General features: G+C 36.7%; 2 protein-coding genes across 3 annotated transcripts; one reads left to right on the plus strand and one right to left on the minus strand.

Annotated features, from left to right (window-relative positions):
* Positions 1–12,228: 12,228 nt before the first annotated feature.
* Positions 12,229–16,913, minus strand: LOC132854191 (uncharacterized). Of its 2 annotated transcripts, none has more exons than XM_060882449.1 (5): positions 16,042–16,913; positions 15,827–15,872; positions 15,321–15,389; positions 15,157–15,219; positions 12,229–14,938 (listed from the first exon to the last, which is right to left on the minus strand). In XM_060882449.1, the coding sequence occupies exons 1-5, from the start codon at positions 16,122–16,124 to the stop codon at positions 12,503–12,505; spliced, it is 2,697 nt and encodes an 898-aa protein (XP_060738432.1). In that variant the 5' UTR covers positions 16,125–16,913; the 3' UTR covers positions 12,229–12,502. The 2 variants fall into 2 exon arrangements, with proteins under 2 accessions (XP_060738432.1, XP_060738431.1); XM_060882448.1 differs by having other exon boundaries at positions 15,157–15,222.
* Positions 16,200–20,524, plus strand: LOC132854192 (uncharacterized). The gene is made up of 6 exons (XM_060882450.1): positions 16,200–16,556; positions 17,725–17,855; positions 18,565–18,811; positions 19,171–19,313; positions 19,408–19,627; positions 20,072–20,524. Exons 1-6 carry the CDS (start codon positions 16,364–16,366, stop codon positions 20,182–20,184), a joined length of 1,047 nt encoding a protein of 348 aa, XP_060738433.1. The 5' UTR covers positions 16,200–16,363; the 3' UTR covers positions 20,185–20,524.
* The last annotated feature ends 6,035 nt before the right edge of the window (positions 20,525–26,559 follow it).

The following is a 26,559-nucleotide window of genomic DNA, read 5'->3' on the forward strand; positions in this document are numbered from 1 at the left end:
TGCAGCACTTTTAAGATTATTATTGTTATTTTTCACTCGTATTTTTTCTTTTTGTCATAAATGTTCTTAAAAGTAAAAGATACTAAATGCAGAAGGAGAGAGGATAATGTTGTATTGCCTCTAGTTTAAAACTAGTTTAATAGCCAAATCTTCTGTAAAATTATTTGAATTCACTGTAACTGTAATTCATCTTGATTAGTGGAATGGGGTAGAGCTGCAGAAACTTGTGTTTCTTTTGAAAATGTGCCATTTTACACAATGTCAATAAATATTTGTATAGTATTATTGGTATTGGTTTTTGTTTATTCTGTGCATTTGTATTTTAAATGATGGGAGGAACATACAAGAATCTGGGTGAGAAAGATTTAAAGCCATAAAATGCTTTGACGCAAATCCATGAAGCAGCAGATGATGTTGAGTTTGAAGAACAGAAAGCTGATGCTGCAGTGCGTACAGGCTTAACAAAACAGGTTGGATAAAGACTGGAAAAACATATACTAGTCAATGAATCGTAATGTCTGCTGAGACATACTGTACAGATGTTAAGGTCAGGGTTTGTCACCAACACCAATGAGATGGTGTAAATGTGTGGGAAATGTTTTCTTGGCAGTTACGGAAATTAAAATAAAATCAAGCAACCTCTACAATATCCAGAGTGTAGATTATTGCAGGTTTTCCATAGATTTGGACCAAAATGCATCATGTGTCATCACCACAATTCATGTTTGGCCAAAGTTCTTTTCAATTCATGTCTAAAACGAGTACATCTGTGGCAAAATCAAACATTTCTGGCTGTATCAATCACAAAAAACTTCGCAAAAATCTAGAGAGACTATTGAGCGTTCTTTAGTGGTCTTCCCAGTCACTAGATCTATATCCAATTGAACACCTTTAGGGTTTGTTAGAACAGGAGATTTGCATCATGAACATGATCCTAAAAAATCTGCATTGAATTATATGATGTACTCATGGACCAGAATCAAAGAATTAAAGGTGCCGCCAAGAATTAAAGGTGTATCGAGAGCAAAGGGCAACCTTAACCAGTATAAATATAACATTTCTAATAAAGTATTCAGTGAGTGTATACGCTTTAAAATCAACACTCAACAATGTCTTTATATCAGGTCCCTAGGAAGCCATCTATTCATCTAATCAGTTCTGGGTTTAATGGTAAGCAATATCTTATTAACACTTGACTAGGTGTTACAGCATGTTGCAGTCTGTCACATGGTACTAATGAGCATATATAAGTAACACAATCCTCTTGTTTCAAGCAGTGAGGCAGGCTATTTAAATGAACAGGAACAAATAGGAACAAATTGGTTCTGTTTCAGTGTCGATGGCCCCAATACACCAAGCACATTGTGTAGCAGAGCCTATGTACACAGCAAGGTAGACTTCAATTAAGTGTATCAGATGTGAAGTGAGCTGAACACCACACCTTCCAGGATTTTTAAACAGAACAGTAGAGAAAAGACTTGGAGCTGTGTCAGTATATCTCTATTCTAATCCACTTAAATAATATTCTGGTTATTTCTAAGGTCATTTCAGGAACATTTCTATGAATTTCTGACATATGTCCGTCAATTTTTGTCAATTTTTTTAATACAACTGGCCCAAAGAGACAACATGATGAATATATACTGTAACAAGGCAGCAGTAAAACACAACATCAGTGTTATGAGGAAGGAAACAAAGTGCAATTTAGTCACCAGCTGTAATCTACAGTCTCATCTTTAGCCATTCTAAATTATTGAGTAGTACAGGTCAGCTGAACAGAAATAAAGCTCTAGTGTTCCCTTTACACTATTCAGTGCAGATCTGTCTCCTGAGGGCTTATGTAGAATATTGAGAACTATCTTCCTACTTCTCTCTTTATCTTTCTAATCCATCTTATTACTTTTCTCTGTTATTCTTCAGTTTTACAAGAAGGGATAACAATAGAGGGAAGATATATAAGCAATAAAGGTGTTGCTAGTTTATTATAGCAAGGGTTCTGGCTATAATAAAATACATTTTACTTATTTTACTTAAAAACATAAGTATTTATCTATTTATTTTTATTCCTAAACTTAACAGAACATATTTTATCCAAGTGGACATTATTATATGTAGTAGCTTTTCAAAAACTTTTTTGGGGAGATGTGAAAATGGCAGCAATCACCTGTCCACCACGGACATGACCTACAATGAGCATGTGAGCATCAGAACTTTACAATGGATCAATTGAAGAAAGTGGCCTGGTCTGATGAATCACATTTAACATCATCTGGATGGCACCAGGATGCACTTTGAGAAGAAGGCAAGCCAGCAAAGACAGTGTGATGTTCTGAACAATGTTCTGCTGGGAAACCTTGGGTCCTAATATTGATGTGGATGCTACTTTGACAATTACCTACATCTTGCTGCAGATCAAGCACACTAATTCATGGTGATAGTATTCCATAATGCACTGCCAATATTATCCAGGAACAGTTTGAGGAACATGACAAAAAGTTCAAGGTGTTGACTTGGCCTGCCATCTCCCCAGATTTCAATCCAATCGAGCATCTTTGGGGAGTGATGAACAAACAAGTCCAATACAGAGCTGTGTGGTGGCACAAGGAGACCTACACATTATACTTTAAAAATACTACAAAGTGTCAGTTCCCATTGCCCCTTCACATGGTTTAATTATCAATGCTAGCCAGCTAGTCTATTGGTGTTTTGTTCATTAGCAATTACAACAATGAGCCATTTAATTGAACTGCATAGCTAGCCATGTGTGAAAATTCCAGCTAGTTATTTTCCACTTACTTAATCTGGAATTTACAGTTAATAGATTTGCAAGAATCTTATTTAGGCAGTTGAACCCTGGCTATGCTTCATGAACCTCTGTGTACCGATTTTATTTTGCTACACAGGCAAATCCTTATGAAATACATTTACATTAATCTCATTTGACTGACATTTCTATCCAAAGCAACTTACAATAGACATAAGATACAGCTGAGGATTCGAGGGAATTCTACAAAAACTTACAGTGTAAGTAGCTTTAATTAATCAAATAATGATAAGAGTATGAATTAAAAGTCTACTCAGCTGTTTCTTACATAACATAACATAAACAAAATAACTGAGACTGGAGACTGTTGGTTTTCCGGCTACTCATGGAAAAAAGTATGATGCCCCTGCAATGTCATATTCTGTAGATATCTTGGTATACTAGTTCATTATTAGAAATGTGTTAGAATTCAAACAATTCAAAGGTCCAGATCGGGTGAGGGACAAGTTTCCCACTTCCTACTTCATATATTATTCAATTAAATTCTTCTTGCTTTATAGAATTTCATCTCATTTTGGGGAACTTAATCTTATGAAACATTGATGAGAATTTGAATGAGTAAGGGCTGTTTTTTATTTGATTTCTTGCTGCACAAATGAAGAAAATGTCCAAATGCTACAAAAAGAAAAAAAAATCATCACTGCACAGATTATCCATAGTTTGATTAAAACTTTTGTTCCATCGTAGATTACGGTAAAGTTTTCACACTTTTATTATGTTTTAATGATGTGTGTACAAGTGCCTCAACCCACTAAGGCTGAGAGTCTGGCCCTTCATTTGAAAGTGTTTTTTCTTACATATTTGTCCTTTGTGTGTGTGTGTGTGTGCGTGTGTGTGTGTGTGTGTGTGTGTGTGTGTGTGTGTGTGTGTGTGTGACATTTTGGGTTGTGGTTTGTTCGACTTTTCATGACAGCACTAAGAAAGTGGGCAGAGGTTGTCACAGTTGATTTCACATATTACACCTGTGAATCCCTGTGCACTGAAACACACACACACACACACACACATACACACCATGACTCTTTGTAGACACACACATTTTCAAGTGTTTATCGCACTGGGAGATCACACAGTAAGCACCCCAGAGGATTGTCGGACACCTGCAGTTTTTCAACAGCAAGATCAATGAAGTGATTAAAGATTCACGTGTCTAGTATTAGCGGACATGAGTTTTGCTCCAGCATTCATCCCCTGAATAAAATATGCTTGTTGCTATACATAGAAAATACATACTGATATCGTACATACTGATAATGCACGATATCTCATATTTAGTGGTGTTTGGATTTTTGTATTTGTATTTTACTATTACACTAGCCAATATTTATGCAGGGAAAATGACATCTGTTCAGAGGTGGGTTATGACTTAAAGCTGCTTAAGTCAATTTTCTGGGCTGGGTGCATTATGTAAAGCACCTGCATGCACATCCATCCAGATTGACAGCTTGTTCTGATTCTGCTGATTGAGTTCTAAGCATCTAAGACAGGGAATTTCATTGGTGTTCAGACCAGAACTTTAAAACAGATTTTATATCTATCCAAATCTATCTATCTATCTATCTATCTATCTATCTATCTATCTATCTATCTATCTATCTATCTATCTATCTATCTATTTAAATAGAGAGAGAGAGTGAGAGTGAGCGAGAGAAAGAGAGAAAGAAAGAGAGAGAGAGAGAGAGACTTTTTTTTTACACAAGTCACATGTAATAAAAATAAGAGTGACTTAATAAATGCATATTAAAATAATTTCAATAAATTAGAACAAATATAAGTGATTATCTCTGATACAAAGCTGAGTTCTCCTTTTGTGACAGAGCACAGAGCATTCTCACAACACCACACTTCTTTTAAACATGTTCAAATAGTTCATACTTTTGTAAAAATTCCAATCAATAAAAATTCTTGATTTAATCAGTCTGTTCAAAATCCTTTCGGCATCAATGTCAGTGTTTTGTGCACTTTTGGCACCCGAACCTGTTTTTTCTGACATATTTAAAACCAAGGATAAAAAGTAAAAGCAACATTAAAAGACCTTAAAATGTTCTGTAAAAACACAAAGAAAGACTGTAACCTGGAGCAGTAAATAAACGCATGAAAAACAGTTTCTCTCTGTGTACAGAATAGACAGTCATGTGCAACTTCAGGGTTTAAAATGTATATAAATGAATTCACAGAGTAATACCATGTAAAATCCTCCACTGGAGGTCAGCAGCTTTTTTGGTTAATGGTGGTTTATACAGTGCCCTCCACTCTGGTTTAATATCATCATTAAAACCAAGTACACTTCTCCATGGGGTGTCTACTACACTTAGCTTTTTCTTATTCAGAACCTTAACACTGGCTCTGTAGAGCAGCTTCCCCAACACTGTCCCAAAGTCCATCTCACCGTCGTACTCCAGGAGGGGACCTTCACACGCATCAAAGTCAGAAGCGAGGTTCAGCTGGGGAAAGGGTCCCTCTTCTGCAAGACCAGTTTGTACACTGATAGTCCCTCAGCTGAACACGCTCCTCAGATGTTAGAGAGGTTCTCCAGCTGTGTTAAAGCTGATTGACAACACGTAGGGATGGCAGTCTCATAGTCGCTGTCAGGTTATCTGCCCTTGATACACTCCCGCGATGTTCACAAGCCCCCAGAGTGTCACGATGCCTGAGGAGAGAGTCCTGGACAGAATAAACAAAATTAAACCACTCATTAAATCACTCCACCCTCATTATTTAAGGTAGCAATAAAATACCATTAGGTCCAGCACATCATTTTATTTGACGTTATTTTCTTGTGTACACACGAACATAGAAAAACATGGCATTAAGGACATGAAACTAGATTGTGTGCACACTTTAAAATTTAAAAAAATGTTGTGTTGTTGATTTAATAAAATAATGTTGTATAAGCACTCATCTTCTATACACACAAGCTCATGACTGTAAGTAAATACAATTCAGTTCTTGGGATAAGCGGTATCACAGATTATCCCAGACTACAGTCTTGGGCAAGGTCATCTGTGCAGTAAAAATATTTAGTTTATTTTCATGGCACAACCCTATTTAGTAATATATTTACGATGAGCAAAATCTGAATTTCAGTGCAACATATTGTGGTAATAGCACACTACTTGTCAATTAGTGTCTCACATATTTGCAATTCTGACCTTGGACATCAGCCCATTTTTTGGGCTTATATTCAAGGTCATAATCCCACATGTCTGCGATACAGTTTTAGATAAACACAACCTCACATGCACAACTCTCACATACTGTAAATAACTTAATCTGTAGTTACATCTGAGGTCTGAATACCAATGTGTACACATACCATATTAAATCCTCAATAAACATGTATAAAACAGCCAAATGTGTTTAGCTTTGTGTATTCTTTGAATTAATTAAAAAAATATATTAGGCACAGTTGCCTTCCATAAATTAGTATGTATATGGAGAAACCCTTGTGACTGATTACATCTCTGGTGTTCAACAGAACGATTTTTTTCAGTTGAAGGAGATGTTTATAGAAGACTTGAGGCTATTAATCGGGTCATTTTTTTTGATTAGGACAACTGAGTACAGGAACAACTATCAAAAAGAAAGTTTGACCTTCAGCTCATAACAAATAAGAGAGAGAAAGAGAGAGAGAGAGAGAGAGAGAGAGAGAGAGAGAGAGAGAGAGAGAGAGAGAGAAAGAGAGAGAGAGAGAAAGAGAGAGAAAGAGAGAGCAGGGGTTGTAGACAGTAATTCTTTTTTTTATTATTCTTTCATGCATTCGGGTTTCTTCTCTTTATTATTTAGAGATTTTGTTCAAGGCATTTTCGATAAACCTGACAAAACCATTCTGCTGTTTTCTCTGACTCATTTATTTTTTGGAAAACCACATTTCTTGGAATACTGTAGCCTGGTCTCACAGGGCCAAAAAAAAAAATTTTTTTTGCAATTTATTGGTAGCACCTTTGATACACTGAATTACAATGTTCTGGCACAAGTAGACATCAATATATTTTTTGTTAATATAAATGCTTAATGCTATTTGAATAAGATGCCAATGTCCATACATATTATGTCAATATGTAATACTAAAATTGACCTATTACACATTAGACAATTCTCTGTTTATGTGCAAATTTTGTGTTTTTCATGACATCCATGACTCAGCAGACTTGTGAAACAAGAGTAAAGCCCCTAGTTGTTCCGCAAATAATTGTGCATTACAGTAACTTGGGTATGGTTTAAAATGTAAATATTACTTATTATGATTTGTCATCATTTATCGGGTTTTTAAAAAAGTAGCCAAGAATCTCTTATCCACTTACATATCCATTCATTCATTCATCTTCTACCGCTTATCCGAACTACCTAGCCTGTGCCTATCTCAGGCGTCATCGGGCATCAAGGCAGGATACACCCTGGACGGAGTGCCAACCCATCGCAGGGCACACACACACACTCATTCACTCACGCAATCACACACTAGGGACAATTTTCCAGAGATGCCAATCAACCTACCATGCATGTCTTTGGACCGGGGGAGGAAACCAGAGTACCCGGAGGAAACCCCCGAGGCACGGGGAGAACATGCAAACTCCACACACACAAGGTGGAGGCGGCCACTTACATATATCTTATTTTGAACAACTGAGCAATTAAGGGTTAGAGTCCTTGCTCAGTAGCCCAGCAGTGGAAGCTTGGTGGACCTGGGATTCAAACTTACAACCTTCCGACTATTAGGCCAACTTAACCACTAGACTACCACATCCCACATGTCTTTTCAGCTTCATTGTTCTTGCAGAGAAGAGAAGAACTCTCTAAATCTGATCATATGGCTTGAAAAGCTTCAGCTTTATATATACACTCAATATATTTGAAAATTATTATGCAGTGTGTGCTTGTGCCAGATTGTTGCGACTGGAAAATAAATATGGCAAGGTTTTGTTTGTTTGTTTGTTTTCCGGGTCTCTGATGCAATACTGCATTTGGATACCTTCTTTGCTTAAGTCTGAGAAGAGAAACCTGATAATAATAATAATAAGGCTTGTATACGGTGACCATGCAGCATTCGAGGCACTTAACAAAGAGCTGTGTGATAATGTGTCAGGTATGACAATGTCTTGTTATATTTGTGCTATGACCCAGATCATCATCTGCTGATGTGTGTCATCCCTGGGGCCTTCTGTAAAGAGGAGGGGGGGTAAAAGCTAGAGGAGTGTAACAGAGCTCACTCCCCTACCTTGTTACAGTGAATCGTTCCAGATGACAAAACAGCATTTCTACACTCTCTCGGACCGTTTTTCTCCTTCTGTAACTTTACCGACTTTACTGAATTTTATCCAGCATGGAAACTAATTTTTACTAGCACTGTGTCTTGAATGCACCATGTACATGTGCATTTCATTTTATGTACAAATTATACACGTTGCCATGACATGGGGCATTTTATCCAGCATGGAAACTAATTTTTACTAGCCCTGTGTCTTGAATGCACCATGTACATGTGCATGTCATGTTATGTACAAATTATACACGTTGCCATGACCTGGGGCTAATTATTTTATCCTTATACCACAGTGCTGCTGAATTCACTACTTTGATTGGTTAGAAAGTGTAGATCATTATTCTTAGTAGTACAGCTCAGGTTAGTAATAAACAGCCTTAAAAACATGTTCTTTAACCAGGAAAAAAAACCCATCTATTTGTTGTTACTGAGAAACCTTCTGTTTAACATTACTGTTAAATAAGGAGTCTTCAAAGTCAGGGTTTCTTTAACTCCATCATGGCAGACATCAGGACTTCTTGTACATTGTTGGTTAACATGACCGTATACTTTGCTATCATCCATGTCATCTATAAGATTATGATGATGACATCAAGAGTCATCGTAAGTGGACGTCACTGCTTTCATAGCCGAGGTCCGATCAAAAACAGCACGATGTCTAATAGAAAGAAATGGATTAAAATTTGATTTTTTTTTTTCAGTTGTGTCATGTCTTCCAAACTGGATGCACTGTTCAATGTTTCATCCAGTTGAGAAAGTCTGACAGTTGTAAGTCCCCTGCATCTTGTAATTTAATCACACACACACACACACACAAACACACACACACACACACATTTTTTTTCTTGCTAAGCCCACTATGTCAGTCTTCAGAGAGGAAGAAAGGAAGAGATGGTGGCCTCCTTTTCTTATTCAGTGGACTTGCTTGCTGAGCTGGTTGTTCTGAGATTGTGCTTCCTAATCACTTTGTGTGCATGGTAGAGCGTGCTGTACGGTACACTCTGCTGAGGGAATAATGAACTCTTTGTTCTGTTGCTGCAACCTGAGGGGAGCTTCTGTCTTCCCTTCATTCTGTTTCTCTCATTATTCCCAGAAGTGTTTGTCTCTGTATTGTTGCGATGTGGGTCAAATAAGGCCATTATTGAGAGCACTGTTACAACACTATTACTTCACCTAAAGCAGGAACTCCACTAGATTAACACAGCTGGAGCATCTCACCAATTTCCACCAGAATTTATACTGTAACTACTTTGTGTGTTTTACTAAGCTTTAACATTTTTAAAATCTTGTTGAGACTATTTGTCTCCACAAAGACAAGAATAATATCTGCTCATTTTGGAACAGTTGAACTGCAGTTGGAAATGTTAATCAACTTTGACCATCCTCCAGACATTTCACTGTATAAACTCGGTGTGTGTGGGTGTGTGTCCATGTGTGTGTCCGTGTGTGTGTGTGTGTGTGCGTGTGTGTGTGTGCATGCACTGAGGAATATACTTTGCCACTAAAGATTTAAACTTAAATCTTGGACGGAATAATAGTCCCCACAAAGTATTGTATTAGTTAAAAAGGCCAGAATGTGTTAGTTAGGGTTATATGTAGTTTTATTAAGTCATAGAATAAATTGGCTACAATTGAAGGTCACAATGATTGTGAGGCGTACGTGTGTGTGTGTGTGTGTGTGTGTGTGTGTGTGTGTTTAATGCACCAATATATGCATGTATGTATGCACATGAGCATAAAAGAAGCAACTTTCTTATGCCACCATTTTGTGTCATTATATTACTTTAGGTTAAGACTTCTGATTAATTATGGGAATTATACACATCCTTCTCCTTCCTTCTTTCTCTCTCGGTCTCTCTCTTTGTCATGCTTCACATTACTCCCACTACACTCTCTAGAGCAGCCACTGAGATTTAATTAGCTTAATTAAACACTGTAATATAGTTTGAGTTAATGAGCAGAGAAAATTGTTTAGTGATGTAAACTAAGTCAAACAGTCCTACAGTCATGCAGTGCAGTAATGCATTTCTAATGAAACAGTCATGCAATATGTAAAAAAGAAAACACTTTCGTTAAAATGAATTAATATTTGCTCATCATGATGATGCTTATACTTATTTGAATATCTACACAACACAAAAAACATAAAACGCCATCGTGTAAACAGTTATTTTGATGAGTTACCTTAGTGCTGTATTAATAAAACTTGGAAACAGATCAAAGCTTTGAAGAAACAGAATGTAATCTGGTGCCACACATATTGTAGTTTCCTACTATACTGTAGTCAGGACCATCAAAGACTGGCACTGTTTCAGCAACTGGCTTCCAAATCAATAATTCAAAGTGTTGATCACGTTATCAGATTTAATTAAAAAGCAATGTGCTGTCAAGTAAATTCTTACTGCATGCTGTAGCACTGAGGTGGTACTTAATAGTGTGGAGTTCAGCATGGTCTCTCAATATCACTGTAATATTCCAGAGAGCTAGGAGTTGATGAATATTCTCTTTCATCATCCTCTCCGCTTCTCTACAGGATTTCTCTTCCTTTGAGCAAGCGTGATCCTGATGAGCAGAGAGTCTGATATCAAAGGGGAGGTTTGACCTCTCTCATTTCTCTTATTTTAACCTCAACCTCTGAAGAGGCTTAAAAAATGTGAGACTTTAAATATGTTGCATTATGGCAAATGCCCTCTGGTGAATAATGATGGGGAAAAACTTCGAAGCTTGAACTTTAGATTTCCATTTCATTCTATTCTATTCTATTCTATTCTATTCTATTCTATTCTATTCTCCTTTGACGATACATACTGTATAAAAGAGAACTCTAACGGGTTTAAACTAGCCACCAGGCCTGTTGCATATGATGATTCCCACAAACATTTTGACACTTTTTCTAAAAGACTTCATTTGAAGATCAGAGTCATGTGTAAGTGATACACACCTCTGTTTCTGGTACACACTGTACTTTCCCAAGTAGTATCTAAGTTCCATATACCAATATGTGCAATTAAAGTATCAACTCAACTCAGAATACTCAACTCAAATATGTATACTTGTCCTTTCAAAGATGCATGTTTGTTTTGTAGAAGAAGGAATTTGTGGTTATTCTACTGCACATCATTAACTTTTTCCTAGCTGACCTCCGAGTTTGTATGAAATTCCACCTACCTGCATTGAGTCACAAAACTAGGCATCATCCCCTCATGACAAATCGTGCTCAACCAACACAGTTTATTATAGATAGAAACTATATCATAGCACCAGTGGGATCTATTTCCAATTTTAACATGTTAAAATCCAAAATCAAATATGTATAGTTTTAGGATCACTGAAAAAGGTTGAAGAGAAAGATTTATAAAAGGTAAATGATATCTGATAGGCACAGTGTTAAATTGGGTGTACAGTAAGTGTGCCAGGTTTACTTAACACAGGTGAAACCAAATACATGCTCTTCCAATATACAGTACATCCATGTCTACAGCACAACCCATATCAAACTGTCTACATGCTGTTTTTGCTCTTTACACATGCTGTCTTTCACATTCAGTCAACTGCTGTCTTGCACAACTCATTACATTACTTTATATAACATCTGCTATTACTGTATATTAAGTATTCATTCCTAATTTTTTCACATGTACTGTAGAGTATAATGTACAGTATGTACACTGGTTGGTGCTGCTTTTGTGAATTGACTTTTGTAAAGTATATTGTCTTATAGTGTTTTGTATTGTTTGTTTGCACAGTCTTTTGTCCTGCACTGTTTGCACCAGGTTGCACAGATGCACTTTATGTGGCTAGGATTAACTTACTTAAGTCCTTAGCTCTGTCTTTGTTTTATGTAGCACCATGATCCTGGAGAAAATTTTAACTACTATTCTGTTCTTTTAACTACTATTTTCCCTTACGAAACAAAAATATATTGCAATATACTAGAATTTATATTGCAATACATTAGAAAATATATTTCAATGTATCAGAAACTTCCTCATATATTTGAAAATATATAGCAATATATGGACGGAAAACCTATTGCTATATATTGATTCATATATTAAAATACATTGATATACAAACAAAACTGTATTACATTATTGCATGTATGTTTATTGAAACAAAGTAAGCTAGGTTAAGCAAATTCATGCATAGGTTTACAGAGAGGTTGATTAACAATAGTCCAAATCAAATTTTGCATGACATTCATTATATTTTACATTATATAGCCATATGGATGGACCATATATGGCTATGTATTGATGCATATATTGTAAAATGGAGATGAGAGTATTATAAATTAAATTATCATTAACAGCAGCAATTACATTTCTTTTGAGTCCACTTTTTATTCCCCCACATGACATTTCATCCTCAACATTTTATTCCTCCACATGACATTTCATCAACAACATGACATTTCAGTCCTCCACACTGCAACGTGGAGGTATACATGCATAAAGGTTGGCATAATGTGGCAGATCAACTAACATACATTTCCTGTTGAATAGCATCACATCAAAAACCTTTTTCCTGCCCTGTAACACTCTTTTCAAGCCAACTACATTTTCTAAATTTAGCACTGAACTGTGTGATTTGTCATACTGTCTTCCAACAGCAAAACATTTCCTGTCATCAAGTCTCTCTACCACAATGTAATAATACACAGTGATTATGTGTCCATTATCCAACAAAACAGTGAAGCTGTTCCTTTTCATTACTCTAGTGAACTGCTCTGAGTAATACAGTTCTCCTCTGACGAAAGTTCTACTGAATATTTTCACAGTTGTATCCGTGGTGACTGAAAGTTTCTCTCTCATAGCCAGTATCTCTTCGTTAGTAAGTTTTCGAACATAGTGTAAACCAAGGGTCACAACTTGATCTGCTACTCTTTCAAACTGTTTCAGCTTTTTTTCACCAGTCAAGTTGTTATACAGCTGTATACATCTAGGCACAGCATTTCTCAGTGCATTGTTTTTCAAAAGAGGCAACACTTGTCTATATGTGAATTGTTTCATTATTTGTAAGGGAACACACTGGGTGCCATGAAACATCTTTAGTATCTCCCCATTAAAAGACTCAAAAATATATCCTGAATGTGCCCACAAAGGTCCCCAATTTCTCACAGAGTCCGGCAAATGAAGACATAAATGTACGTTAAATGACACATTTTCCTTTCCATACAGTGTTTCAAACTGTTTGACAAACTCAACAACTAGTTTTTCACATCTTTTTAACCCCTCTGATGTGACAGTGTCCTTACATAGCAAGAACATGAAGGTGACAAGGATTAACCAGTGCTGGTAAAATGCATGGGGTAGTATTCCCTTTAGCACAAAGATGCTATAAAAAAGTAACCAGTTCTGCCATTCACTGGCTTTCCAAAACTTTCTTTGCTGAAAAGAGCGGGGCACTCTTGTGATATTGCAAGGTGGTTTAATTCTCAAGAGTTGTTTGTCAAGCTCAGGAACACGATTACCAATATAGTATGGCTCCTCATGGTGTTCACTATCCAGCCACATACTTGTCATTTGCCGAACAACTCCAAGATGTACATTATGCATATGGTCAGGAGGCATTCCAGATATGAGGTCAAAGTGTGGGATGTTGACAAGACATGTGGGCCCTTTAATGCCCCTCACAGATTGTGTGGTACGCACAGCCTCCCTTGCATCATTTAGGGTTGAAGCATGATCCCTTTTTGGAACTTCTTTGTATGGATAAACCCTAACAGTTCCATTTCCCTTTGGAACTTGTTCACCAGGATGTAGGCAGAGGCTGCACCCATAATGACCATTAAATTGAGTCATGTTTTGCAGAATGGGCCTGGCAACTGAATCACACATCATAACAGCTGCTATCACTCTACAATGATTCACAATGTTGTTGCTGTGTAACTTGAAGCCAACAGTTGACAAAGACTGACACTCTTTTGTGAATGGTTTTAAAAATATATTAACATTTGGCTTTTTAGTACCAAACCATAGGCCAAAAAGTAAAACATTCTCTTTACGGACATGAAAAGGAAGCTCGTTTACCATCCCTTGTAATGGCCAAATTCCATACTGGGATGATTTGAATACTGGAACTCCATCACAATTTAATGTTAAGGAGAATGCATGAGGACTATCTAGTGGGCCGCCACCTTTGTTCAGATTATGATACATTTTACCACAACATATGTCATCATAATCGTCTGAATTACATGTGCCATTTCCAGACTTAAGACAAGATGCAATATCTTCTCTTTGAAGAAGATGTTCCAGTTGTGTTTGGATGGGTAAGTATAGGAAGAAATTTCCATTCTTCAGTGAGCTGTTTCTATCCCACGTAGAGTTACATACAGAACACTGCCCTTCAGTGACTTGGTCGCCGATGTAATATTCACAGTTGGGACAGTATATGTGACATTCTAGGTGACCTTGTATTGGTTTAAGCTCTTTTAAGAACAGATGCTTTGAAGTTAAAACATTTTCTGGACAGTGGATATTAATCAAATCTAAAAGATCAGACAGGGCCACACCAGTAAGTGAGTGTCTCAAAGCATATGAAAGGATAAGTAAAAAACTCTGAGCTTTGGTTAGTTGTGAGCCTGTGTAAAGTGGCTCATCATTTACTGGAGGAAATATTTCATTAATGCCTACACTCAAATGTAATTCTTCATTTACTGACTTGTCAGTGTTGTCTTCCATGGGAAATTCTTCTCCACTGCCAATGGATTCAGAGTCAGTAAAAGACTGCCATAGTGGTTCAAACACACCAAAATCAACACTGTCCTCAAAACTGAAGATTGATGACTCTGTTTTTTGGCTCAAATTTGGTGGTAGTTCATTGGATTCAGGGTCTGCGTGCAGGCTCTGTAATGGGAAAATACAGTAAGTCCAAGGCATAGTTGACAAGCATAAACACTAGGAATTTTGCACAAAATTAAAATTTGACCAAAATATTAAAGATGTGGCATTGTTGTATACAGAGTAAAAATAAGGCTTAGGTTAATTTTAAAAAAGGCTAGGAAAGCAAAGTTTGAAGACACGGAAATCAGATGTGAGATCATTGCACTGTTAAAATTACTTACTTTATTGTCATCAACATCACATGCATTTTCAGATCTGTTGTCAGAGGAATCCTGATCCAGGTTCTGCTGTGGAAGGATTAAGTCTTAGAAGAAGTGCGTTCAGTGAAATAGTCAAACACAGAAAATAGTAAATTAGTAGTAGTAGATATTAGTAGATTACTTACAGTAATCCCACCACCATCATGTGCGTCTTCTGAGCCACTGTCAGAGTCGTGGTCAGAGGAATCCTGGTTCTGTTGTGTAAGAATAGCAATTGCAATTGGGTTAATGTTCTCTGACTTGAATATATATATATATATTCTCTGCTGGTGTATGTTTGATATGCATTATAATTAGGCTGTATTTCATATATCAATATTTAATAAATCCTAGCAAAAAATGTACTTCAAGGAACTCTTAAAAAAGGGAGGGCGATAAGTGTCCAATGCTGACTGCTGAAAGTGGATGGCAAGATAAGATTTTTCCACCAAATGCCTCAAATGGAGGGCTTTCCAATTAGCCCACTCAACATTTGGTCTGACCCAGGACTACTTATTTACTCAAGTTTCTTAACAGATAGTAATCAAGAAGGATTACATTTCAATTAACTGGTTATAAAATGTGGCCATTTAGTGCAGCATACTGTCTAATGTCTACAAAATACACACAATAGATGATGTTCATGACTCACCACTTCCTGGTTTGACTGATGCATGTTGATGGCCTCAATCAGTTTCCTAAGATAAGAATGAAAAAATGTCCTTATTTTAAATAACTTAAAAACTATAATTTCGTTATTTTATTTTGCGGCATACTGAAACTCAGCTTGAATCATTTCAGAGACTTTGACATGTAAATACAGAACAACTGTTTAATAACTTAATTGGGCTGGAGTAAAACACAAACCTCCTTTTCCAGTATCTCCTTGTTCTTGATGGAATCATATATTCTGAACCAGGGGCAGTGTATTTTCTTCTCCTTCCGTCCATGCCTCTCTTCTTCTGGAACGGAACCCGTCGGTACCACTTTGCTTGCACGATCCGTCATGCGCAGATGATAAACCTGTTTATGACTGCACGATCAAACGCTTGCGCACCTTTGTACCGCGCGCGCGCACATATTGCGCATGCGCAGAACCGATCGTGCCGGCAGCACGGGACACAAGCAACAGCTACTCTGAGTCTGTGCGCACGTGCCTCAGCGGTGAGAGGAGAAAAGAAAAAAAAAGATGAAGTTTGCGCTAGTGAGCTGGTCAAAGGGGAAGGATAAAGATGCTCTCAGTATAGTCCCCGTAAATTGGATCGTAGACTTCGATCCTGAAAACTCTAAAAAGGAGTATCTTATCGAGTGCCGCTGCATCGGTGGCAAGAGGCCTACTAATGGGTGGACGGTTGAAACAGCACACATTTTGCAGCTGGCAGGCAAGTACAGTGCTTTTTTATATATTTTTTTACTTGGTTATTCATGCAACATTATTGATAGCAATTATCCTGTTGAGGTTTTTGCATTATTGGCTAAGTAACGTTCGTTGTAGGCTATTAGCTTCGGGACAGTGACGAGCTAGCTAACGGCCGTCACGATCGAGTCACGCTTCTTTTGAACTTTTAGCTAGCTTAATTTTAGCTAGCTTAGTTGGCCTCCAGACAAAACAAAAGCTTCACATTTGTAAACATTTCACACACACACTAATTGGCTATTGCATTTCATTAGGTCTCCAGAAAAAATAGCTACACATTTGTAAATATTTCTCACTTTTGATATGCCTTTGCCTAGCAGAGGACAAAATATGATCTACCGAAATGATGATATACACACACACGTTGTGTTTTCATATTCAAATCATATTTGTTTCCTCTCTCTTATTTATGAATTTAGTTGCATCAGTCAGCTTTGACCTGGGGATGCTTGACATACACCAGCCAGTGGTTATCCAAAATAATATTTAATAATTTCTGCTTATTTTACTCAAAACCATGGCATAATTTCATGAGGTTTATTGTTTATAAATTAAATATAATAAAAAGCATAAGTGGTGTAAAGGAAGTTTTTTTTACTAGAAAATGAGGCATTTTTGTATATTAATGAGGTTTATTATACCAAATATTACAAAAAAATTTGCAAAATATATGTTAATATGTTGTAAACAAGTTAGACAAAAAAGGTGAAAAAAAAAGGCTATCATATATACTTAATTTTTTATAAGCTTGTCAAAACAGACAAGGTCAACTTGACCCAGTGCTCCTAATCAGCGCTCCTAGATGAGGTCTGCAGAAGAGTTAAACACTTACTTTAAAAGTCCTAAATTGAAGATTGTCAGCTAAGATTTGGGTTAATAAGAATGCTTAACTGTCAACATTGTCAGCCAATAACATTGTATAGTGAAAATCAGTTTAGCGGCTGTGTATGGCAGCAAAATTTAAATTGTTAAAATGAACAGATTAAATTTATAAAAAAGCAGGGGGAAAACAATACAAAAAACTGTAAAAACAGCACAAAATTTGACAGTAAAATACAGTATTTGATAACATAAGCCAAATAGTTTTGTTTCTAGGCATTAAATTCTGTCTTGCTACTATTTCTTACTAACAGAAAATGAGTCTACACTTAAGACTGCTGAGCAGAAACTCTTGCAAGAGGACCTACCAAAAAGCAAGAAGAGAAAGAGGGTACCCAACAAACTTTACCTTGACACACAGGAGGTAGAACAAGTTGCAAAAAAGGTAATAGGGTTTGTTAGCACTGTCGCCTCACAGCAAGAGCCCAGCAAGCAATTTTGCCTTTAAAAGACATCTAATAGCCGTCCAAACACATCCCAGACTTCTAGGCTAAAACAAGGCAAAATTTGGGCTGTCAGTGAAAATTTAATAGACCAAATGAAAACACCTTGTAATCACTGTTGACTTTATGTGCATGATGGAATCATCTCGCAAGTTATTTTGGCAGAAGCGACATGTAACCAAATTCAAGGTTATTTTGCCTAGATGTGTTAATCATTGCCGGACTATATTGGGTCTATAGTTAACCTAGACGGTGAAATGACGGCTATTGCTTGCTGGGAGGGTTCTGGGTTCAAACCCGCTGGCTGGCTGCGGCCTTTCTGTGTGGAGTTTGCTATTCTCTCTGGGTACTCTGGCTTCATCCCACAGGCGAAAGTTTGCATGCATGTTAGCTTAATTGGTGACTCTAAATTGCCCGTAGGTGTTTGTGTGTCTGTATTTGTTAGCGCTGCTGGGTTGTACAAGAACGTTCCTGGCAACTAAAAAAAAAAAAAAAAAAAGGAACTATAGTACTACAGCTATGAATTTAAACAGAGTCTAACCATGGAACCTATTAAACTTAGTGATTCATTTTAACCAGGTTTTGGTTTAATTTTCCTAACTTGTGTGTATTGTTTCATACATAATTGATTTTATCATTTTTACCCATTAGAAAAACTACAGACTCATAGCTGCAAGACAGTCTGAATTAGAGGTTCTTCGCCAAGAAGAACCTAACCTCAGCCCAGTGGGGACTTCTTTAGAGGCACTTGAGGAGGAGATCAGGGCCCTCAGGGAAGAGAATAAAAGACTGCAGGACCAGCAGAGTGTAGGATCGTCTGCAGCCAGTAAAGATCTTGAGACCCAAGTCAAGGCTTTACATAAGGAGAACACCAGGCTGTGCAAAATGGCAGTCAAAGGCAACTATCTCTTGTAGATTAAAATAGTGATTCTTTCAGATTGAATAAATCACGTCTCCTTATTTTTGGTGTTATTGTTAGAGATGTATCTGTGACTACATTTGTAGGGGATATCTACTGATGTAGTATAGGGTTTCCTGTAGGAAAAAATTAGCCTAGGGCTAAACACTGTAGCGCCACTGAGGCAAAATTGGTCTGGCAGAAACGCTGTAATGCTTTCAGAAGCCCTTACCAACACATTTTGCTACACTTTGAGACACCAAAAAATGAGCAGAGGTGTATTTTGTTTTTTACATGTTATGTATTTACAACTTGTTTGGAGTCCTGTTGTGGTAAATTCGATGGGCCATATGTTCCAGAAATTCCATCACTCTTAGCAGCTGTGAGGACCCTCATTTCGGACAAGATCACAGAGAGCTCAAGCAATGGAGATGAAACCGAATATGAGGCCAGTGTTGCTCTACCATCACCTCCTCAACCCACACCTCCCAAACCAACATCAGTAAGTACATTTTTGGAATGGTCAATTAAAAACATTCTGTGGTGATTTTCTTTGTTTTTATTCTGGTTTGTCTTTCCTTCTTACAATTAATTAGGTGCCACTAGGGAATGATGACTCCACCAGAGTGTCTGCCCATTGTTGGGAGACTGCAAAAGCACAACCTACAGCGAAAGCAATGGCCCGCACCCTCCTGTTGGGCCTGTTCAGCATTGATGTCCTACTGAAGTCCAACCTGACGGGAGGGGTCAACAAGGTCGATCCATCTGCAGAGAGACGCCAGCCTCTGGACCCCAAGAAGCTTACAGCTTTACTCAGTAAGACAATAAGAATTTATTTTTAATGGATTAATATATTTTGCAAAGTTATTGTAAATGGTAAAGGGTAACAAACACTTTAGGATTGAAATGTACACAACTAATAGCGAAACAGATGGACAAATGCAAAGCTTTAACAGCTTTGATATTCTTTTAGATCTAAAGCGATTTCTCTATCTAGTCAGAATACAACAAACATTTTTTAGCATTAAAATAGATCCCCTGTAGCAGCTTTAAAATCCCAGCACCAATTCACCTCCCACAGGCATACGCTTCGCTACAGCAAAGAGAAGCCAATTCTGATTTCAGACTGAACTATTTACAGGTAACCCACTGAAGACTGAGGACTAGGCATATAAGAAAAATATTAGGTATTAGGATCCACCTCATCTTTTGCAACAATCAACAATATGGATGTCTTTCTTATTTTCTTTTCTTTTACAGATGCAGTTGTTCAGCAACACCCAGGGGCGAAGATTCCAGACATACGAACGGCCATAAACAAAAAGATCTGTGAGTTAAGACACCAGGAGAAGAAAAAGTCCATGGACAACTGAAGGACTATCAGAGTGGGTCTTGATACAGTATGTTACTATGCGGGATCCATAACACTGAACTAAAGGATTGTCATGTTTTTTCCACTGAGGGATTGTTCTGTTTTTGTTGCACTGAAGACTGATTTATTTTATTACAATGAAGAACAGTTGTCCTTTAGGAAATGTTTTAATAATTCTTTTAAGTATTTTTGTTCATTTATAGTTGTTGTTGTTGCCATCTATTGGATCACATGATATTTTTATGTGATCCAATAGATGGCAACATGTTTAAAAAAAGAAAAAAAAAGATTTTATTGCCTTGGTGACATGCCTTTCATTCTGTTTGTTCTCAGGTCACTGTCCCTTCAGCTGCTTTTTTTAAATAAACCTCATTCAGTTACTGTGAACTATATTGATGTCTTATTCAATCTATTATATTTATATTTATAAAATATGACAGACATTGTACATTAGATTATTTCATATTTACCATGTATACAGTACAGTATATAATATGATAAGTATATATATAATATATTATGTAATATAAATCAATATATTTAAGACATAATATATTGATTTATATTACATAATATATTATATATATATATATATATATATATAAATATATATATTGAGTAATATATTGAGTAATATCTTACACAATATAGTACACAATATATATATAGATAATATATTAAGTAATATAAATCAATATAGTTAAGAAATATGTTCGCATATAAATCTGATTTTATTATTTTGTACATTGAGGTATATTATCACATATATATTTACATATATACAATGGCTCTTCCAATATATAATTTCATATAATGTGGTACATATTTCAATATACATAACAATATATTAGATAATATATTGATGTATTTTTTCAATATATGGAAACGGCAATAATTGCAGTATTTTCCCATATATTGCAATATATAATATATTATTATATAATATATCATATGATATATTACTATGTAAGTTTCACAATATATGGAGACGCATGAAATATATTGTCACGTAATATATTGAGAAATATATTTTTGTTGCGTAAGGGTTGAGATGTTGAATATACTCAAAGTGCACCCATTGCAGTAGTTAGCTCACAGGAACAGTTATCTTTACAATGGTGACACTTATCCAGAAATACATAAAACATTATCTTCAGAAACATGAAAATATTCAATTCATATTCAATTATTACGCAAAACATAACTAAACATAATTATATAAAAATGATTAAAAAACATCCCAAAACAGCATGCAAAACCTTGTGTAGTCCTGTCTCCCGCAGCAGATCTTTCAATATTTATATTTTTGTGTTAGAGGTACCGGTAGTTCTATTTATTAAAATTACAATATGCAGTTTGTGTGTAGCATATGTATAGATATAAATAATATAAATCATATAATTAAGTATACAGTATAGTTATAACATTATGTAATTTATTCCTTTGCATGGCAGCTACGCATTGCGTGCAATCTTAAAATCAAATTCGGGCGGTTTTGTACAGCAAAGCCACGGATATAAGAACGTGGTTTAAAGATTCATCATTGTCAAACACTACTTCGACCAACAACAACAAGTGTGGAGACAAATCTCGAGATATCACCGCGATAGTAGCAAGGGAGAAATTCTCAACTGAGACAAAAGATCACACCATAGACAGAGCAGCGGGAGGGCATGTGGTTATGTATGGGCCTACTTCTACTGCTAGTGATGTGATGATCTTGGAAAAGAAAGTTAGAATCACATCATTTTACAGCTATATTTTAATTAAGATAAATATGGGTGAATGACTGTTTCACAGATCATAAATTCTGGCGACAGCCTTGGACAGGTTGCACAGGTGAAACCAGGACAATCCATGCTATGCAAAATACGTTCAAAGAAATTCTTCAAAAACTTACAAAAAATAAAACAAGCTACAAGGAAAACAAGCATTGGTAAAAGACTCTATTTCTAGTTAACTAATTACCTAAAATTAATTAATCAGTGTGGTCTCAGACATCTTTTTATATATGTATGTATGTATGTATGTATGTATGTATGTATGTATGTATGTATGTATGTGTATACATATATGTATGTTTATATATATACTGTATATGTGTGTATCTGTGCATATATGTGAGCTGGAGCATGAACCAAATCAGGAAGTGACAGCAAAAAAGTTAAGCAACTCATGACACATATTTACACAAAGCAATGCTGATCACTCCTCTGACTCAGACTGAGCTAAATTATACATTATAATTAAGACCTACATCTGTGCACCTGTTCATTCATGCAATTATCATATCAGCCAATCATGTGGAAGCAGAACAATGCACACAATTATGCAGATTCAAGTCAAGAACTTCAGTTAATGTTCCCATAAAATATTATACATAGTACCAGATGGACTGGTTTGAGTTTTTCAGAAACTGCAGTTCTGTTAGGACTTTTATGTCCAGCTATCTTTAGTGTTTACACAGAATGGTGCAAAATATATAATATCAAGTGAGAGGCGCTTCTACAGGCTTGTAGCATGAATTGTCTTGTTGATGGAAGAGGCTAGAGGAGAATGGCAAATTGGTTTAAGGTGACAGTAAATAACTACTCATTACAACCGTGTAGATCTGAAAAGCATTCCAATTGAAGTGGAAGTGCTACAACAGCAGAAGAACACATCTGTTTCCATCCCTGCCAGCCAATGACAGGAATTTGGGGTAACAGTGGGCACAGGTCACCTGAAACTGGACAGTTGAAAATGTTGCCTGGTCACCTTGGACCAAGCAGTTGAACTTAACCTTTGTGATCTCAGCTAACAATTTATTAAGATTAAAAAAAGGATTTACACAGATAAAAATATGACCTATGTCTTAGAAACATACTTGCAAATCAAGTCACATACTTTCATTCATTTATTCATCTTCTACCGCTTATCCGAACTACCTCGGGTCACGGGGAGCCTGTGCCTATCTCAGGCGCCATCGGGCATCAAGGCAGGATACACCCTGGACGGAGTGCCAACCCATCGCAGGGCACACACACACACTCATTCACTCACACACTACGGACAATTTTCCAGAGATGCCAGTCAACCTACCATGCATGTCTTTGGACCGGGGGAGGAAACCGGAGTACCCGGAGGAAACCCCCGAGGCACAGGGAGAACATGCAAACTCCACACATACAAGGCGGAGTCGGGATTCGAACCCCCAACCCTGGAGGTGTGAGGCGAACATGCTAATCACTAAGCCACTGTGTCCCCAGTCACATACTTGCAAATCAAAATAAAATCTCCAATCTGTCGTGCAGACCAAGTCAAGTCACAAATATGTTTCAAAGTCCTCGAGCCAAGTCAGTGACTATTGTAGACATCCGTACTGTATTATCACTCCAGATTATCTTTCTTCCACATTTATTTACTGTCACTACTGTGGAGATAGACGTAGAAAATCTAGACACTGCCTTGGGCTAGGATTCACACATCAGCAGCATCTGCCTCGTTGTGGATGCGATATTCCTGATTGAACGGTGTTCATTTCAGAATGCACACAAAGATTATTTTGTGAAAAGGCCAGCATGCTTATTACTGACACATCAAAGCCTGAGGAAAACAACGAATAACATGAGAAAAGCTTGGATAATATCTGCGTTTTTATTTTAAGTAGGCCTTATGAAGGAATCGAGGTGAATTCCTAAGGATTATTCTTAATGTCAAACTCGATATAAATATTTGATATAAAGATTGAGCACAAGTGACATTAAAATTTATATGCTGAATTTATATATTTCTGTAAAGCTGCTTTGCGACAATTCTTGAAACTAAAATGAATTTAACTGAACAGTGACTAAGCTAGCTTTATGCGTGCTAAACAGTATCACAATGAGTTTATTCATCAGCTCTATACTTACAGTATGTGGGTTAATTGAAATAAAAAAAAGCCAACTATTAACAAATTAATTAAATGGTGCACTTGTGAAATGATATTAAATATGTTAAGATGTAAATATGGTAAGTACATTCATGAAGTCAACAGGTGCACTTTATTACACAGGACCTGAAAAGAGACATCTGATGTATAGAGCTTACTGAAGCAATGCTGTAGGAGGCACCAAGGTAACAATATCATCAGGTATATTGAGTTACTGATGTGTGTCATTGGAGAGACGTTTCTCTTGTCACACTAATCTTTATTTCCTAGACCTGACCTCCACGTGGTCATGACCTCATCCCTCAGCCAGTCAATCTCTTTGTGACCTTTAGTATAGCCAGTCAGATGCCTAGCGTGATCTTTTCACAGACAGCTATCCACTGATCACAAAGAGACATAGATTGAGTATTTGTATTCAAGGAATCATGCTCTTGACTTCATTATATTTAAATGACACCTTATTGTTAAGAGAAGCATGTGTAAAATCACTGAGTGATTCTGGACAGAAGGAATATCTCATGCTTCAGACTTAAATAATGTTAAATCAAGTCATGTTCAGAGAATTGAACTGAATTTATTTGAAGAACTGATGTTGCATATATCCTATAAAACACACACACACACACACACACACACACATATTTAAACACGCACTAAAACACTCACCTACTTGACACATACTCCAGAAGAAGAAGCCTTTATTATTGTCACATATACAGAAAAATTCTTTCTTTACATATCCCAACTTTCGTGGTTGGGTTCAGAGCACAGCCTTGATACAGCACACTTGGAGCAGAGAGAGTTAAGGGCCTTGCTCAAGGGCCAAACAGTGGCAGCTCTGCAGTGGTGGGGCTTGAATGCTGATCCTCCAATCAACAACCCAAAGCCTTAACCACATGAGCCACCACTTCCCTCCAGCATGGAAAGTTCATAAAAATTCATAAATATGGATTGGTTGCACATTTATCATATGTGTCACATTTCTAGTGTTTCAAAGTGTTTTATTTCTCTCATACCAACCCAGACAATTTAGAGATGCCAGACAGCCTACAATGCATGTACAGTATTTGTAGAGGTTTGTAGAAATACTTACTATTTCCTGAAAAATTGGGAGAACCTGCAAACTATATCCATACAGAAGGGAGGTGGAAATCGAACCCTCAATCCTAAAGGTGTGTGGCAAATATGCTAACCAATATTCCCCTTAAGTTACTACATACTTGAATTTCCAGATTAGAATTGTATTTACAGGACTTACAACTTAATAACTATGCATTTATCGACCAAATAATAGGTAGTTACTGTACTGTAAAATTAAGTGGTGTCTTAGATTTATTGTTTTACTACTTATACTCAGTTGAGAAATTTTATGTATTTCTCCCACCACTGCACACATCCAGCACTGTAGGTTGAGTGATTGCTCAGACACAGTGTTTCGCTGAAACTTCACTGAGAATTATTAAGGTGGATTTAAAACGAAATGTGAAATACACAATGTTATTCATAATCCTGCCCTTATTATAGCACAAAACCTTTCTCCAGTGCTTTCCAGTTCTCTGTCTGTTTATGCATGTATGTGTGTTTTACTTGTTTTCATTGTTAAATGCCTTGTAAGAAATATCCTGGCAAAAATCCCAAATCATGTCCCCTCTCAGCTCTACTATTAATCTCAGACTACTGGATATTCCTCTAATTACTGCGGTCATTTTCTAATTAAGAAGAAGCTCATTAAGTCTCTGTTGGAGGAGAGCTGAAAAGAATGATTACACACACGGTTTAGTGTTCCTTCACAACTAGTGTGAGCCACTTTAGACTGTGTGTGTGTGTGTGTATGTGTGTGTGTGTGTGTGTGTGTGTGTGTGTGTGTGTGTGTGTGTGTGTGCATCATGGAAAAGCCTGCGTGGCGGCATAGTGAGAGCTAATGACCTGACATGGAGAGGAGAAGAATGCAGGAGTACTTTCTGCTTGGTACAAATAGACGCCTTGGCACTTGTGAAAAACAGGTATAAAAATCTATAGAAAACATTATAGATCCACAGCAGATGGATTTAAATCTAACCTTCAGAGCTCGCCTCCTGCAGTTTCTCCTCAACACTAATTTGATTCAAGAAATCAAGGTATTCAGTAGTAATAGTCCAATCAGCCAAGATGCATTAAAACTGTAATAGGTTAAAGGGAAAATTTTCCTAGACTGACTTGAATATTAAGCTTTATAATTTATGTGTGACTTTCAGTGGTATCATTTTCAGTGGTATCGTTTTGTAATGATTCTTGGGTTTTTAAATTGGAACTTATTTTATTGATATGTTGATCTATTTTCACTTTTATTAATGGTTTCCTACATGACCCACAATGCAGTTGGACTACTGACTGTTAGAGCCCACACATGGGACTTTGCCCTTAAAACCCAATACAGCAGAGCTTCAGTGCTTTAATCTGTATTGGAGATGGCAATGCAGATTA

This window comes from Tachysurus vachellii, chromosome 11 (genome assembly GCF_030014155.1).
Source record: "Tachysurus vachellii isolate PV-2020 chromosome 11, HZAU_Pvac_v1, whole genome shotgun sequence".
In the NCBI taxonomy this organism is placed as follows: Eukaryota; Metazoa; Chordata; class Actinopteri; order Siluriformes; family Bagridae; genus Tachysurus; species Tachysurus vachellii.

Bases quoted from the DNA above. Each gene is read 5' to 3' on its own strand.
- LOC132854191 (XM_060882448.1), bottom strand. From the start codon at position 16,124: ATGGACGGAAGGAGAAGAAAATACACTGCCCCTGGTTCAGAATATATG. The intron at 15,873-16,041 runs GTTTGTGTTTTA...TTCTTATCTTAG, and splicing joins AGGAGATACTGGAAAAGGAG to GAAACTGATTGAGGCCATCA. The intron at 15,223-15,320 runs GTAAGTAATCTA...ATCCTTCCACAG, and splicing joins ATGATGGTGGTGGGATTACT to CAGAACCTGGATCAGGATTC.
- LOC132854192 (XM_060882450.1), top strand. From the start codon at position 16,364: ATGAAGTTTGCGCTAGTGAGCTGGTCAAAGGGGAAGGATAAAGATGCT. The intron at 16,557-17,724 runs GCAAGTACAGTG...TCTTACTAACAG, and splicing joins ACACATTTTGCAGCTGGCAG to AAAATGAGTCTACACTTAAG. The intron at 19,314-19,407 runs GTAAGTACATTT...ACAATTAATTAG, and splicing joins CACCTCCCAAACCAACATCA to GTGCCACTAGGGAATGATGA.